The 15,595-nt window shown below is 40.3% G+C and overlaps 1 protein-coding gene across 1 annotated transcript in view; it reads left to right on the forward strand.

The window, feature by feature from the left end:
* LOC140486527 (solute carrier family 28 member 3-like) overlaps window positions 1–15,595 on the forward strand; it is a 226,467-nt gene that overhangs the window by 170,621 nt on the left and 40,251 nt on the right. Inside the window, exons 15-16 of the mRNA XM_072585796.1 lie at window positions 2,473–2,554; window positions 12,548–12,646. Coding sequence (XP_072441897.1) covers window positions 2,473–2,554; window positions 12,548–12,646 — 181 coding nt within the window. The remainder of the gene's footprint in view (window positions 1–2,472; window positions 2,555–12,547; window positions 12,647–15,595) is intronic.

The raw sequence follows: 15,595 nt of genomic DNA on the forward strand, positions 1-15,595 counted from the left end.
ACTTCTTGCATTGAAGTATACACACTTCAAGCCACTTTCCTGTTTACAGGCATCCTCCTTTGAGATTGATGCCATATTCCTAACCTCCCTACACTCCAGGTACTGCACCCCACATATGTGGGGAGTTCCTGGACCGGGGGATAGGACAGTATCAAGGTAGGTGAGGTGAATTTGGTGGAGCAGGAGCAGGCTGAGATGATGAATTACAGGTAGGAAATACAGTTGACAATGACGCTGAGTGCAGAAGATTCAGAAGTGAGAAATGAAGAGGGATTATGAAAAACTACTGGCAGTTAACATAAAAGGAAATCCCAAAGTCTTCTCTCAGCACATCAATTGTAAAAGGGAGCAGTAGGACTGTTTATGGACCAAAAAGAGAGATTTATATTAAGAGATATGGGGCATGACTGAGGTGTTAAATGATGGCTTTACATTTATCCTTACTTCTGAGGCACATGCTGCCCAACCCCATGGTGACAGAGGAGGAAACTCTGTCATAAGAGAGTTTAGAATTGATAAGAAGGAAGTATGGATAAGGCACTGAGACCAAATGAAATGCAAAGGATACTGAAAGAAGTGAGTAGAAATTGCAAAGAAACTGGCAGTTATCTTTTAATCTTCCTTGGACTTGGGGGAGGTGATGCTGGAGACTGGAGAATGTTAAACATTATTACTTTGTTCAAAAAATATTCTAAGATTCGTCCAGCAATGATAGACCAACATGTTTGACATTGATGATGTTGAAGTTTCTAGAAACAATTATTCTGGGTAGAATTAATAGTCATGGAAAAATATAGATTGTTTCAGAATAATCAATGTGGATTTGTTAAGGGGAATTTATGCCTATCTATCTTACTTGGGTTTTTGAGGAGCTGACAGAGGGTTGAGAATGATAGTGCTGTTGATGTGACAAATGTGGATTTGCGTGGTTGTGGGTAGGTTCACCAAGCTGGCAAGTTGATTTGCAGATGTTTTGTCCCCTGTCTAGGTGACATCTTAGTGCTTTGGAGCCTCCTGTGAAGCCATACACAGACTTCCAAAGGTGTATGATTTGGTACCACACAGCAGACTTGAGGAAATTTGTAGGCGTGGAGAAAAAGGGACATAGAAAAGTGTTTTTCATAGAAAAACATATGAAATTGTTTGAGGTGTAGGAAACAGAGTAGCAATTAATGAGCATTTTTCAGGCTGGAAGGAGGTTTATAATGGAGTTCCCAAGGGGTCAAGGTTGGGGCCCTTGCTGATCTGCATATATGTAAGTAATCTAGATCTTGGTTGCAAGAAAACATTAAACTTGGGAGAGTTGTAAATGGTGAAGAGAAGAGTGTAGATTCTATAAAGGGCATAGGCAAGTTGTTGGAGTGGGTGGATAGATGGCAGCTGAAGTTCAATGTAGGAAAGTGTGAGGTGATGCGCTTTCAAAGTACTTGGGGAGATAGTACAAAATAAAGGATACTATTTGAAACGATTTGCTGGAGCAGAGAAACCCCAGTGTACATATACACAAGTCACTAAAGATAGCGGCCTTTAATGAGTTATCTGTAAATCATACAGTATTCTAGGTTTTACAATAGAGTGTAAGAGTAGGGACATTATGATAAACTTATAGAAGACATACATTAGACATCATCTGGAGTATTATGTACATGTTCTGGGTGCCACTGTATAGAAGGAAAGAAAGAATGTGAATATATTGGAGGGAGTACAGGAAAAGTTAAGGGATTGGTTCCAGGGATGAGACATGAATAAAGATTGGAAAAGTGGGACTGCTTATTTTGGAGAGAAGAAGCCGAGAGGAGATTTGATAAACACTGTCAAAAACATAAAGGGCCTGGATAGAGGGATTATAGGGAAACTGTTCCCACTGGTAAATAGATTGGGAATCAAAGGGCAGCGTTTTGAAGTGCTTTGCTAAAGAACATAGAACAATAGTTCTATTGTTCTGAAGCTATTGCTACATATGAAGTGAAAAAACAAAAATTCACGCAGCGAGTATTTTGGGTATGGAATGAGCTGCCTGGAAAATGATGGAGCAAGGTTACATTTGGCATTCTAAAGGGCCTTTGATAATTATTTAAATAGGAACAATGTGCCGCATTGTGAGGAAATGCAAAAGGATGGCACTAAGCTAAAATACTGAGACTGGATTAGTGGTGCTGGAAGAGCACAGCAGTTCAGGCAGCATCCAAGGAACTTCCAGTCCCCAGACATGAGCAACTAAATGACCACTTCTGACCGAAGACTATTTTATGATTGCATTTATAATATTTGTAGTCATGAATCAATGAACTCAACAATATTTTATACTTATCTCTTTTAGTTTTAAATATTTTTCTCAAAATGTTAATTCAGTTTCGCAAACTCAAATCTATTTAACTTTGTATCAGTAAATTCAAGTACTGGATCAGAATTTTGTTTTCTTTTTTTCTGAATAATCATGTATTCAGTTTGTTTACTCTGGCTTTTTCATAGATCCGTTCCGAAGCTATTGCTACATATGCCCTCTGTGGATTTGCTAATTTTGGTTCTATTGGCATTGTTATAGGAGGACTGTGTAAGTTTTTTTAAAATTTGTGTTAATGGTTGTGTGCTTTAAAACTGTTAGGATATAGAATTAGACACAGTGTTTGAACTATGCAATTTCACTCTATATTTTTAGAGCAGACATCAAATTCTGAAGTATGAGGTTATGAGGTAAATTGCATGTTTACCTAGAGCAGAACTTAAAATGTGACAGACATGTGATTTATGATATGTATTTAAAGAAGACACCAACAGGGAATGTCTAGTTTGAAAATATATTCATTTACTGATATTCATTCTTGCATCATGATCATTATAAAGCTATTTTCTATTTCTTCACTTTTTAAAAGCCTCTTTATTCCACGTTGCTTCCCAATATTGTGAATTTCACTTGTTCTACTTTCTGTTGTCAAGTTTCTAACTCCCATGCTTTCCAATAGACCTTGTTTCTTTCTTTATACTTTATCCCCTGTTGTTGCTGCTTTCAACATGGTTTGTGTGTTCTTGTTTATAGAACTAAGGTCAGAATTTTGAAGCTTCTTCAAAATGATATTGTAAGGCAATGGGGACATTCTTGGTATAATGGTGGCTTATTATAGATTCCTTCTCCACTTCGGTTACACCACTGTACTCATTCAAGTGTTCTTTGTATCTTCCTGAGACTTGCATCATACTGCCACATATTTACTTGTGCAATAACCATTGTGATCAACTCCATGTAATGCTGATAAATGTCTGAGCATGCTGGATGTGGAGAATACCATGGGTCCTGACAACTTCCTAGAAGTAAGGCTGAATATGTGTGCTCCAGAACTAGCTGCTTCTCTTGCCAAACTGAGTAAAGCTACAACATTGGCATCTACCTGACAATGTGGAAAATTGCCCAAGTATGTCCTGTTTACAAATTTAAATTGATCAATTACTGTCCCATCAGTCTATCATCAATCATCAGCGTAGTGTTTGAAGGTGCTATCAACTGACAGTGACTCATCAATAACCTGCTCACTGATACTCAGTTGAGTGTTCCACCAGTATGGTTTGGTACCTTACCTTATTACTATGTAGGTACAAATATGGGCTTTAACTGTATTCCAGAAGTCAAAGGAGAGTGACCTTGACACCAATGAAATATTTTACTGAGTGTGGCATCAAAGAGGACCCCTTGCCAATCTATGTCATTAAGATTCAGGGAACACCTTTCTCTGTGGCTGGAGTCAGACCTAACAAATGAAGTATATGTTGGATGCTCACCATCTTAGCCCTTGGCCTTTACTATAGGATTTCTTTAGTTCTGGGCCAGTCTCCTGCTGAATCATTAATAATGTTCCCTCCATTATAAGGTTAGAAAAGAAGATGTTTGTTGATTGCTCAATATTTATTTCCACTCACAGTCCCTTAGATAATAAAGAAACCATACCCCAATGGGACAAAATTCATACTTTAGTTGATAAATTATCAGTAACATGTGTACCACACATGCCAGGCAATGACCTTCAGCATCAGCCTTGACTCAGTGGGTAGTACTCTTGCCTCAGAGTCACAAAAGTTTGAGTTCATGTTCCACTTCAGGACATGAGCACAAAGACCCAGAGTGACAATAAGTTCAGTAATGAGAGAGGTTTACATTATCAGAGGTGCTATCTTTTGGGTGAAGTATTAAACTGAGGTCCTTTTACCCTTTCAGGTGGATATAAACCATGACATTATTTCACTTCATTTTAAAGAAAAGCAGCAGAGACCTGGTGCCCTGGTTAATTTGTCCCTTAGTCAATTTCAGATGAAAACAGATTATCTCGTCTTTATCTGATTATGGAAGATATTTCTGACAATGCAACAATGGCATACTTCTTAACTATCTCATTGACTGTAAACTAGAACATAGAACATAGAACAATACAGCACAGAACAGACCCTTCGGCCCACGATGTTGTGCCGAACATTTGTCCTAGCTTAAGCACCTATCCATGTACCTATCCAATTGCCGCTTAAAGGTCACCAATAATTCTGACTCTGCCATTCCCACAGGCAGTGCATTCCATGCCCCCACCACTCTCTGGATAAAGAACCTACCCCTGACATCCCCCCATACCTTCCACCCTTCACCTTAAATTTATGTCCTCTTGTAACACTCTGTTGGACCCGGGGAAAAAGTCTCTGACTTCTACTCTATCTATTCCCCTGATCATCTTATAAACCTCTATCAAGTCACCCCTCATCCTTCGCCGTTCCAATGAGAAAAGGCCTAGCACTCTCAGCCTATCCTTGTACGACCTATTCTCCATTCCAGGCAATATCCTGGTAAGTCTCCTCTGCACCCTCTCCAAAGCTTCCACATCTTTCCTAAAGTGAGGCGACCAGAACTGCACACAGTACTCTAAATGTGGCTTTACCAAGGTCCTGTACAGCTGCAACATCACCTCACGACTCTTGAATTCAATCCCTCTGCCAATGAACGCTAATACAACATAGGCCTTCTTACAAGTTCTATCCACCTGAGTGGCAACTTTCAAAGAGCTTTGAACATACACCCCAAGATCCCTCTGCTCCTCCACCTTACTAAGAACCCTACCATTAACCCTGTATTCCGCATTCTTATTTGTCCTTCCAAAATGGACAACCTCACACTTGACAGGGTTGAACTCCATCTACCACTCCTCAGCCCAGCTCTGCATTATATCTAAGTCCCTTTGCAGCTGACAACAGCCCTCCTCACTATCCACAACTCCACCAATCTTCATATCCTCTGCAAATTTACTGACCCACCCTTCGACTCCCTCTTCCAAGTCATTAATAAAAATTACAAACAGCAGAGGACCCAGAACTGATCCCTGCGGAACTCTACTTGTAACTGGGCTCCAGGCTGAATATTTACCATCTACCACCACTCCCTGACTTTGACCGGTTAGCCAGTTCTCTATCCAACTGGCCAAATTTCCCACTATCCCATGCCTCCCGACTTTCCACATAAGCCTACCATGGGGAACCTTATCAAATGCCTTACTAAAATCCATATACACTACATCCACTGCTCTACCCTCATCCATATGCTTGGTCACCTCCTCAAAGAATTCCATAAGACTTGTAAGGCAAGACCTACCCCTCACAAATCCGTGCTGGCTGTCCCTAATCAAGCAGTGTCTTTCCAGATACTCATAAATCCCTGTCCCTCAGTACCCTTTCGATTACTTTGCCCGGCCTGTAATTCCCGGGGTTATCCCTATTCCCTTTTTTGAACAGGGGCACAACATTCGCCACTCTCCAGTCCCCTGGTACCACCCCCGTTGACAGTGAAGACGAAAAGATCATTGCCAACGGCTCTGCAATTTCTTCTCTTGCTTCCCACATAATCCTAGGATATCCGGGGGACTTGTCTATCCTCAAGTTTTTCAAAATGCCCAACACATCTTCCTCCTCTAGCTTACCAGTCTGTTTCATAGTGTCCTCTTCAACAATACAGTCCCTCTCATTTGTAAATACTGAAGAAAAGTACTCATTCAAGACCTCTCCTATCTCTTCCGACTCAATACACAGTCTCCCACTACTGTCCTTGATCGGACCTACCCTCGTTCTCGTCATTCTCATGTTTCTCACATACGCATAAGAGGCCTTGGGGTTATCCTTGATCCTACCTGCCAAAGATTTTTCATGCCCTCTCTTAGCTCTCCTAATCCCTTTCTTCAGCTCCCTCCTGGCTATCCTGTATCCCTCCAACGCTCTGTCTGAACCTTGTTTCCTCAGCCTTATGTAAGCCTTCTTCTTCCTCTTTACTAGATATTCAACCTCCCTCGTCAACCAAGGATCCCTCACACGACCATCTCTTTCCTGCCTGACAGGTACATACATATTAAGGACACGTCGTATCTGTTCCTTGAAAAAGTTCCACATTTCAATGACAAACTGCTTTGAGACATCCAGTAGTTTGAAAAGTCCTGTACAAATGGAAGTCTTTCCTATTTCTTATTTCCAACAAAAGAGAGTGAACACTACTGTCTTTAAATTCTTCACCATGGATCATCCTTCACCAGAAGTTTATCATATAAATTCTGCTCCAGAGGGTAAAAAATGCAAACAAAAAGTCATACTTTGGAAAGAATATTTTAGTCATATTGGGTCTACATTATCAAACATAGTCATAATATTTGTCATTGATATGTTTTACTGATTTTTCCTTCTTGGGTGGTTACAATTGAACATGCCAGATTTAATGCTAGCAATGGCAGTTCTCTACACTGTTTGGAGAACTGATGAAAGCCCCTCGTAACTTCCGTGGCAGAGGCCTGACATGATTTTATCTGGCCAGCAAGTCTTCGACACAGTCAAGCTTTACTAGTGTGGAGATTCTGTCACTAAAAGGTGCCAATTAATCAGAGGGTGACAAATATCCAGTACCATTGGTGCCATCAGGGACTGTGGCTACCAGCAATGCTCTGCCTGAGAACTGCTGCAGGATTATTGGACACTGATGAGTGAGATATGATGAGGGTTCTGGGTTTGGGGGGTGGGGGGGGCGCAGGGGGTGGTGGGGGAAGGTGTTGGAGGCTGCTTTTATTGATTTTTGGTGTGCTCAGGGATAATTGCTCTTAAGTGACAGATTGAGTCAAAATAACATCTCGCTACATTAACTGGGATTCCAAACATTATTTGGAGACAGTTTTCCCCAGTAAGAAAATCCAATGCTGGTTTTCCCACTTGATTTCAGTTTTAATTTTGCTGATTAGGAAATGATAATTTAATTTCATTTGAAACTATTTCAGAATGCAAATAGACTTATTGCAATACATTTGTTAGGTTATTAGTTTCTCATTACACCTTTATCCATGCAATTATAAAGCTTTGATATTTCTAAGTTCATTGCCCTTTCTGTATGTTTCAGTTAGATCCCCCCTCAACATTCTAAACTCCATTAAGTATAGACCCAGAGTCCTCAAACATTCCTCGTATGTTAAGCTTTTCATTCATGTGACCATTGTAGTAAACCTCCTCTGAACACGGTCCAGGGCAAATACATTCTTTCTGAGATATGGGGCCCAAAGCTGTGCAGAATACTTCAATTGTGGTCTGACCAAAGCCTGACAGAGCCTCAGAAGTACATCCCTGCTTGTATATTCAACTCGTCCCAAAATAAATGCCATCATTGCATTTGCGTTCCCAACTACTGACTCAAGTTTCCCTTGAGAGAATCCTGACTAGAATTCCCAAATCTCTTTGCACTTCAGACTTCTGAATATTCTCCCCATTTACAAAATAGTCCATGCTTCCATTCTTCCTACCTCACACTTTGCCATGTACTCCATCTGCCACTTCTTTGCCCACGCTCCTAACTTGTCTAAATCCTTCTGCAGTCTCCCCGCCTCCTCAATGTTACCAGTCCCTCTACCTATCTTTGTATCATCTGTAAACTTAGCCATATTACCCTCAGTTCCTCTGTCTAGATTGTTAATGTATAAACTGAGAAGTTGTGGGCCCAACACTGAGCCTTGCAGACAGCACTTGTCACCAGCTGCTATCTAGAGAAGACCCTTTAATCTATACTTTTGCCAAACAGCCAAGCTTCTATCCATGCTAGCACCTTCCCTCTGACACCATGGGCCCTTATCTTACTCAGTAGCCTCCTGGGCGGTACCTTGTCAAAGGCCTTCTTGAAGTCCAGATAGATAACATCCATTGGCTGTCCTTGGTCTCACCTGCATGTTACTTCCTCAAAGAATTCTAACAGATTTGTCAGGCATGACCTTCCCTTGATGAAACCATGCTGACTTTGCACTATTTTACTATACAGTTCCAAGTATTCAGAAATCACAACCTTCATAATGGGTTCCAGGATCTTAGCCAAGACTGAGGTTAAGCTAATTGATCTGTAGTTTTCTGTCTTTTGTGTTACTCCCTTTTTTAACAGAGATGTCACATTAGCAATATTCCAGTCCTCTGGGACCCTCCCTATACTAGCAATTCTTGTAAGATCACCAGTAGCACATCCACTATCTCTTCAGCTATCTCTCTTCGAACTCTGGGGTGTAATCCATCTGGTCAGGCAATTTATCCACCTTTAGGCCATCAGTTTTTCTAGCACCTACTCCTTGATGATGGCCACCATTCTCAGCTCTGCCCCTTCACTCTCCTGAACTTTTGACATATTACTTGTATCTTCCACTGTGAAGACTGATAGGAAGTAATTATTTCGTTCCTCATCCATTTCCTTGTTCCCCACTACTATCTAATCAGCATCAATTTCCAGTGGCTCACTTTTGCTTCTCTTTTGCCCTTTATATAATCAAAAGAAACTCTTACAGTCTTCCTTTATTATTTCTAACTAACGTACTCTCCAATTTGATCTTCTCCCCATTTATTTCTTTTTTGTTGCCCTCTGTTGTCCTTCGTAAATTTCCAAATCCTCTGGTTTCCCACTGCCTTTCACTGCATTATATGCTTTCTCTTTTACTTTTATGCTATCCATAACTTCCTTAGTCAGCCATGATTGCCTCATCCTCCCTCTACCATGCTTCTCTGCTGTGTCTCCTAAATCACTCCCAGAAACTCATGCCATTGCTATTCCACTGTCTTTCCTGCTTGGCTCCTCTCCCAGTCAATTCTACCCAGCTCCTTCCTCATGGCTCTATAGTTGCCTTTATTCAGCTATTATACTGTTACCTCTGATTCTATCTTCTTCCTCTCAAATTGCAGAGTAAATTCATTCATATTAGGATCACTGCTTCTAAGGGTTTCTTCACCTTAAGCTCCCTTATCAAGTCTGCCTCATTGCACAACACTAAATCCAATATTGCCTGTTCCCTAGTGGCTCCACCACAAGTTGATCCAAAAGGCCATCTCATAGACATTCCACAAATTCCATTTCTTGCAATCCACTACCAACCTGATTTTCCCAGTCCACCTGCATATTGAAATCCCCCATGATCACTATAACTTTGCCTTTCCTACACATCTTTTCTGTTGAGAGTGTGGTGTTGGAAAAGCACAGCAGGTCAGGCAGCATCCAAGAAGCAGGACAATCGATGTTTTGGGGCATAAGGCCTTCATCAGTAATTCCTGATGACAGGTTTATGCCCAAAACGTCAATTGTCCTGCTCCTCGGATGCTGACTAACCTGCTGTGCTTTTCTAACACCACACTCTCAACTCTGATCTCCAGCATCTGTAGTCCTTACATTCTCCTACATCTTTTCTATCTTCTGGTGTATCTTGTGCCCCATTTCCTGACTACCTTTAGGAGGCCTGTACAAAACTCCAACTATGTTTTTTTTAAACCTTTGCGGTTCCTCAATTCTACCCATACAGATTCTATACCATCTGACTGTATTTCATTTCTTAGTATTGATCTAGGTTCATTTCTTATTAATAAGGCAACCCCATCCCCTCTGCCCACCTGCCTATCTTTTTGATTGGTTATATATCCTTGAATATTCAGCTCCCAATCCAGATCCCCTTGCAGCCACGTCTCCATAATGTCTAACACATCAAACCTGCCAATTTCAATGCTCAATAACCTTATTCCTTATACTGTGACCACTCAGCTGTAACATCTTCAGTACTGTGTTAACCGTCCCTCTTCTCATTGTCATTCTTTTGTCCAATGTGCTTGAAGTTTGATTGCTAACCCTTTCCATACACACTATCCTATTTGTATCTGTACTGGAGATTTTAATAACCCCTCCTGAGTTCTGCAGTCTTACCTCCTCCTTTAATTTGAGTTTTCTAATTCCCCCTACAACTGAGCGTTTCCCCATCTATTTAGTTGAAAGCCTTGGCTGTAACCCTAGTTATGCGATTTGCTAGGACTTTGGTTCCAGCACTCAGGTTCAGGTGAAGACCATCCCATCGGAAAAGGTCCCTTCTTCCCCACTACTGGTGCTCATGTCCCATGAATTCTAACCCATTTCTCCCACGCCAATCTTTGAGCCACGCATTTAGCTGTTTAATCTTATTGACCCTGTGACAATTAGCTTATGGCTCAGGTAGTAATCCAGAGATTATTACCTTTTGGTTCTGCTTTTAATTTTAGTCCTAGTTGTTCATACTCCCTTAGCAGAACCTCTGCCTAAGTTTTATCTATGTCGTTGGTACCTACATGGACCATGACCACTGGATCTTCACCCTCCCACCTCAAGTTTCTCTCCAGCCCAGATGCGATATCCCGAACCGAGCACCAGACAGACAGTGCAAGCTGTGGAACTCTTGATCCTAGTAACAGAGAACAGTGTCTATGCCTCAAACCATGCTATCTACATTTCTCTTCTCTCTCGCACCCCCGGAACCACAGTGCTATGGTCAATTGGCTCATCCTCCCTGCAGTCCCCATTCCCATCCACACAGCAAGCAAAACTCTTGAACCTGTTAGACAAGGACAAGGGCTGAGGCTCCTGTAACCCTACTTCACACAGTCACACCCTCCTGTCCCTGAACACTGGCCAAATTTGAGTTAGTCTGAGGGGGTGTGACTGTCTTCTGAAATACAGCATCCAGGAACCAACATTTCCCAGTGACGTGGTCACTGGGAACCACCAGATCTGACATCATGCAGAAACAACACATCACCTGACCCTCTATCCTTACTCAATGCATTATGAATTTGTTTTTTAAAATTTTTAACTATTTTTGTATCTCTGCTTATGCAATAAATAACTAAGTTGTAACCAAGAAATTAGCAAGGTTCACTTTAACACAGGTTAGCAGACCTTTTATTAGCCAATCAAATCACAGCCCTCCTATGATGCCACTTTTCAGTTTTTCCTCAGTCAAAACCATTTTTTTCAGAATTTGGGGGTGCCGTTGTGGGACTGCAGTGTACAAAGTTAAAAATCACACAACACCAGGTTATGGTCCAACAGGTTTATTTGGAAGCACTAGCTTTTGCAGGGCTACACAACCACCTGATAAAGGAGCAGCACTCCGAAAACTAGTGTTTCCAATAAGCCTGTTGGACTATAACCTGGTGTTGTCTGATTGTTGTTTGATTCAGAACCTCTTACCTTCCTAGACTGATTTCTATTTGGTCAGGCTCAGCTCCGGTCCTGAAGTGCAGACCCCAAATCCATGTGGCAAGTTTTTAATAATCTCTTATCTTCCCAGGGTCCTCTCCATTCACTCTCACTCAGGCACCAAACTACATACACTGCAACCAACAAATTTTGCAGTAGCACATCTCTCTACACTCCTTTTACTTTTGGTTAGAGGAGATCGAAAGGAAGGAAACACTACTATGGTGTCATGTTTAGGTATTAAGCACTGCATGATACCAAGCCCACCCTAATCTACTCTTTGTGTAGGTGACTGCCTCCAGGCTGTAATAAATACGCGGAACTGAAGAAGAAAGAATGAAAGGGAAGGCATATGATAATGTGGAAAGCAGGATAAATAAATATAAAAAGGGATTTAATTGCAAAGAAAAAGGTGATGGTAATGCACAAGAAACAAATATACATATAGAGGAAGGATACTTCAAAACAGTAGAATCATTACCATCAACTGTTACCAAAACATGAAGGATAGACCAAGAGGGAGTTTCTGTTTTTATTGCCTATTTTTAATGTTAGATAAAGATTGCCTTTAGTGATGTCATTGTCAACTGTACTTTTACCATTTTCTATGGCCAAAGACAAGGGGTATGCATAAAGAAATGCTACAACAGAGCCCTATGGAACTGTTCACCACCAGGAATTCTATCATCAGAAGAGGCAAACAAAAGATTTTAAAAAAAAATCCTTACTGGAAAAAATATTTGTCAATAAAGTATTATAGAAGGGAGTAAAGTCAAAGATTTTATTTAAAGAGAAATATATTTTTATGCAAAAATGATGTAATGGTTTATAATAGTCATACATTATGAACTAGATTGAGTCATAAAGTATTGTTAAATATTTTATTCAAATATTTTACTAAATATCTTTCTACTACTGACAACAATCGCAGACTGGTTTGATCAACAATAATTACTGCAAATATACATATCTCAGCTATATAAATTTATATGTTTATCAATTCCTATGTTTATCAATTTGATTTTTTGACAGCTTCTTTGGCTCCACAAAGACTGCATGACATAACAAGTGTCAGTGTTCGGGCTCTCATTTCCGGTACTGTTGCCAGCTTTATGACCGCCTGCGTAGCAGGTATAAATTTTGCATTATTACTACATAATTTTCCATGTAAGGGCAATGAATGGTGTCCATTGTTAGTTGAACATACGTTGTCCATTTATTCTCAGTGATATTTTGTGACCCAATTACTTAAAGTACAAATTGATAACATTGCAGTGAAGGAAATGGACCCAAGTGAATGAGGTAAGCAATAATTTATCTCCCTAACCAATCAGATTTTACATTAGCAATGAGTTAGAAATTAGAGTGAGAGAAATTCAATGCCAAATCAGGCACAGAAAATAAATGAAAAATGGGAAAGAAAGATTAAATCGAAGGAATAGAGCAAAAAAAGAAAAGAAAAATAATTAATATTTTAAAAATTATTTTGGATATCCAATGACAAAAACAGAAAAAAAAAGAAACTCCACGTTTGTAATAGCCAATTCTCAGTGCCAGAAAAATTATTATCTGTATTTACCATTGAATGCATTGTTAAAAGAATCTTTGACAATGAATCCTGTCATGACTTAAAGCTCCTTCATTTTAGAACAGCTCTAACTGTGGTGGGCATTATCCAATATTGTTACCAAAAATGTGTAGTCCTTGGATGAAACTATATTACCCCCATTTATTTGGATATTTGTGTTTTTCATTTATGTCTGTCTTCAATAGGCCAATTAACACCAGAAGGGTCAAAATCTGATTCACAGAGTCATAGAGTTTTACAATATAGATAGAGTTCTTTTGGCCATCGTGTCTGCCTGGTTATCAAGCGCATATCTACTATCATCCGATATTCCAGCATTTGGCCCGTGGTCTTGTATGTTATGGCATTTCAAGTGTTCATCTAAATCCTTCTGAAATGTTATTGATGATTCTTGCTTCTACCACCCTCTCAAGTAGTGAATTCCAGATACTCACCACTCTCTGGATGAAAAAGCTGTTGTCTTAAATCTCCTGTAAACCTTCTGCAGCTTACTTTAAATCTATGTTCCTTGGTTATTGACTCTTCTACTAAGGGGAAATGTTCCTTCCCACATTCTTGATGAAGGGCTTATGCCCAAAACATCGACTCTCCTGCTTCTCAGATGCTACTTGACCTGCTGTGCTTTTCTAGTGCCATACCTTTCGACTCGGACTCTCCAGCATCTGCAGTCCCCACTTTCTCTCAGAAATATTTCTTCCAATGTATCTTTATCATAATTTTTTATACCTCAATTATGTTTCCCTTAGTATAGCCTTGCTTACATCTTATACAACTTCTTCATATCCTCCCTGCTGTTGTATTTAATATCTTGTCTAATAAAACCAAGTATTCCACAAACTTTTTTAACCACCTTATCCAGTCTAAGGACATGCACATCAAGGTCCCTCGGGTCCTCTGTACTACGAGGGTCCTACCACTCAGTGTGTACTTTCTTGACTTGTTAGTCTCCCAAAATTCATCACCTCACACTTTTTCAGATTAAGTTCCATTTGCCACTGTTCTGCTCATCTGACCAGCCTGCTGTTATGTTCTCTAAAGTTTTCCTCATTGCAGTTTAACACACCACCAACCTTTGTGTCATCTGTGAACTTAATGATCAAAACTTCTACCTTTATTCCTGAAGAAGGGCTCATGTCCGAAACGTCGATTCTCCTGCTCCCTGGATGCTACCTGACCTGCTGCGCTTTTCCAGCAACACATTTTCAACTCCTACATTTATGTCTAGAACTTTAATGTATGCAGCACTGAACCCTGCAGTATGCTATTGGACACAGAATTTCGGTTAGAAGAACATCCTTTGGCTATCACTCTCTGTCACCTGCCACTAAGCCAATTTTGGATCCAATTTGCCAAATTGCCCTTTATCCTTTGTGCTCTGAGCTTCTTGACCAGCCTTCCATGTGAAACCTTATCAGAAGCCTTACTGATATTCATGTAGAACACATTAATTGCACTACTCTCTTCTATGCTAATCACTTCCTCAAAAAAAGAGACAGTGAGGTCTGCAGATGCTGGAGATCAGAGTTGAGAGTGTGTTGCTGGAAAAGCACAGCAGGCCAGGCAGCATCCGAGGAGCAAGATTTCCTGATGAAGGGCTCTGGCCCAAAACATCGATTTTCCTGCTCTTCGGATGCTGCCTGACCTGCTGTGCATTTCTAGCAACACACTCTCAACAACTTCCTCAAAAAACTCAATCAAACATGACTTTTGCCTGACAAAGACATGCTGACTATCTTTGATTAACCTTGCCTCTCCAAATGAATATTAATTATTTCTGTTAGAGTTTTTCAAAAGGTTTTCCCAGAAAGTTGTTAGATTCACTGGCCTATATTTCCCTTCTTTATTCCTATTACACTGCTTGAATAACAATGCCACATTAGCAGTCCTCCAGTTCTCTGCCACCTTTCCTATGGCCAGAGAGGATTGAAAATTAAGATCAGACTCCTGTGGTATTTTCCCTTTCCTCCCAGGCACATCTCAGGGCCTGGGGATATTCAATTTTAAGCCCTCTAAAACTAACAATGCCTCTTATCTCTCGATTGTAATGTATTCAACTATATCATTGTTTTTTTTTCTGATTTCTTTACCTTCATTGTCCTTCTATGTAGTAAATACAGATTGCAAAGTAGTCACTAATACCTTACCTCTGTCTTCTGGCTCCACAATTTGGTCCCTCAAGTATCCTGCTCTTTCCCTTGTTATCCACTTACCTCTAATAAACTTATAAAATGCCTTTGGATTTTCCTTTGTTTTACCTGCCATTGTTTTTCTTTCCTGTCCCTTCTGTCTCCCTAATTCAATCCCTTACATTCCGAACCCCTCCACACCCTCCAGGGTTTCTTTAGACTTGTTGAGCCCAATCCTCACCTTTATAGGAACATGTTGGCCCGCACTTCCACTTTTTAGAAGACTCCCACTGCTGTGATGTAGATTTTCTGACAAGTAGCTGCTTGCAGTCTACTTTGGCCATATTTTGTCGTCTCATATTATAA

The sequence above is a fragment of the Chiloscyllium punctatum genome, chromosome 2 (assembly GCF_047496795.1).
Source record: "Chiloscyllium punctatum isolate Juve2018m chromosome 2, sChiPun1.3, whole genome shotgun sequence".
NCBI classification, from domain to species: domain Eukaryota; kingdom Metazoa; phylum Chordata; class Chondrichthyes; order Orectolobiformes; family Hemiscylliidae; genus Chiloscyllium; species Chiloscyllium punctatum.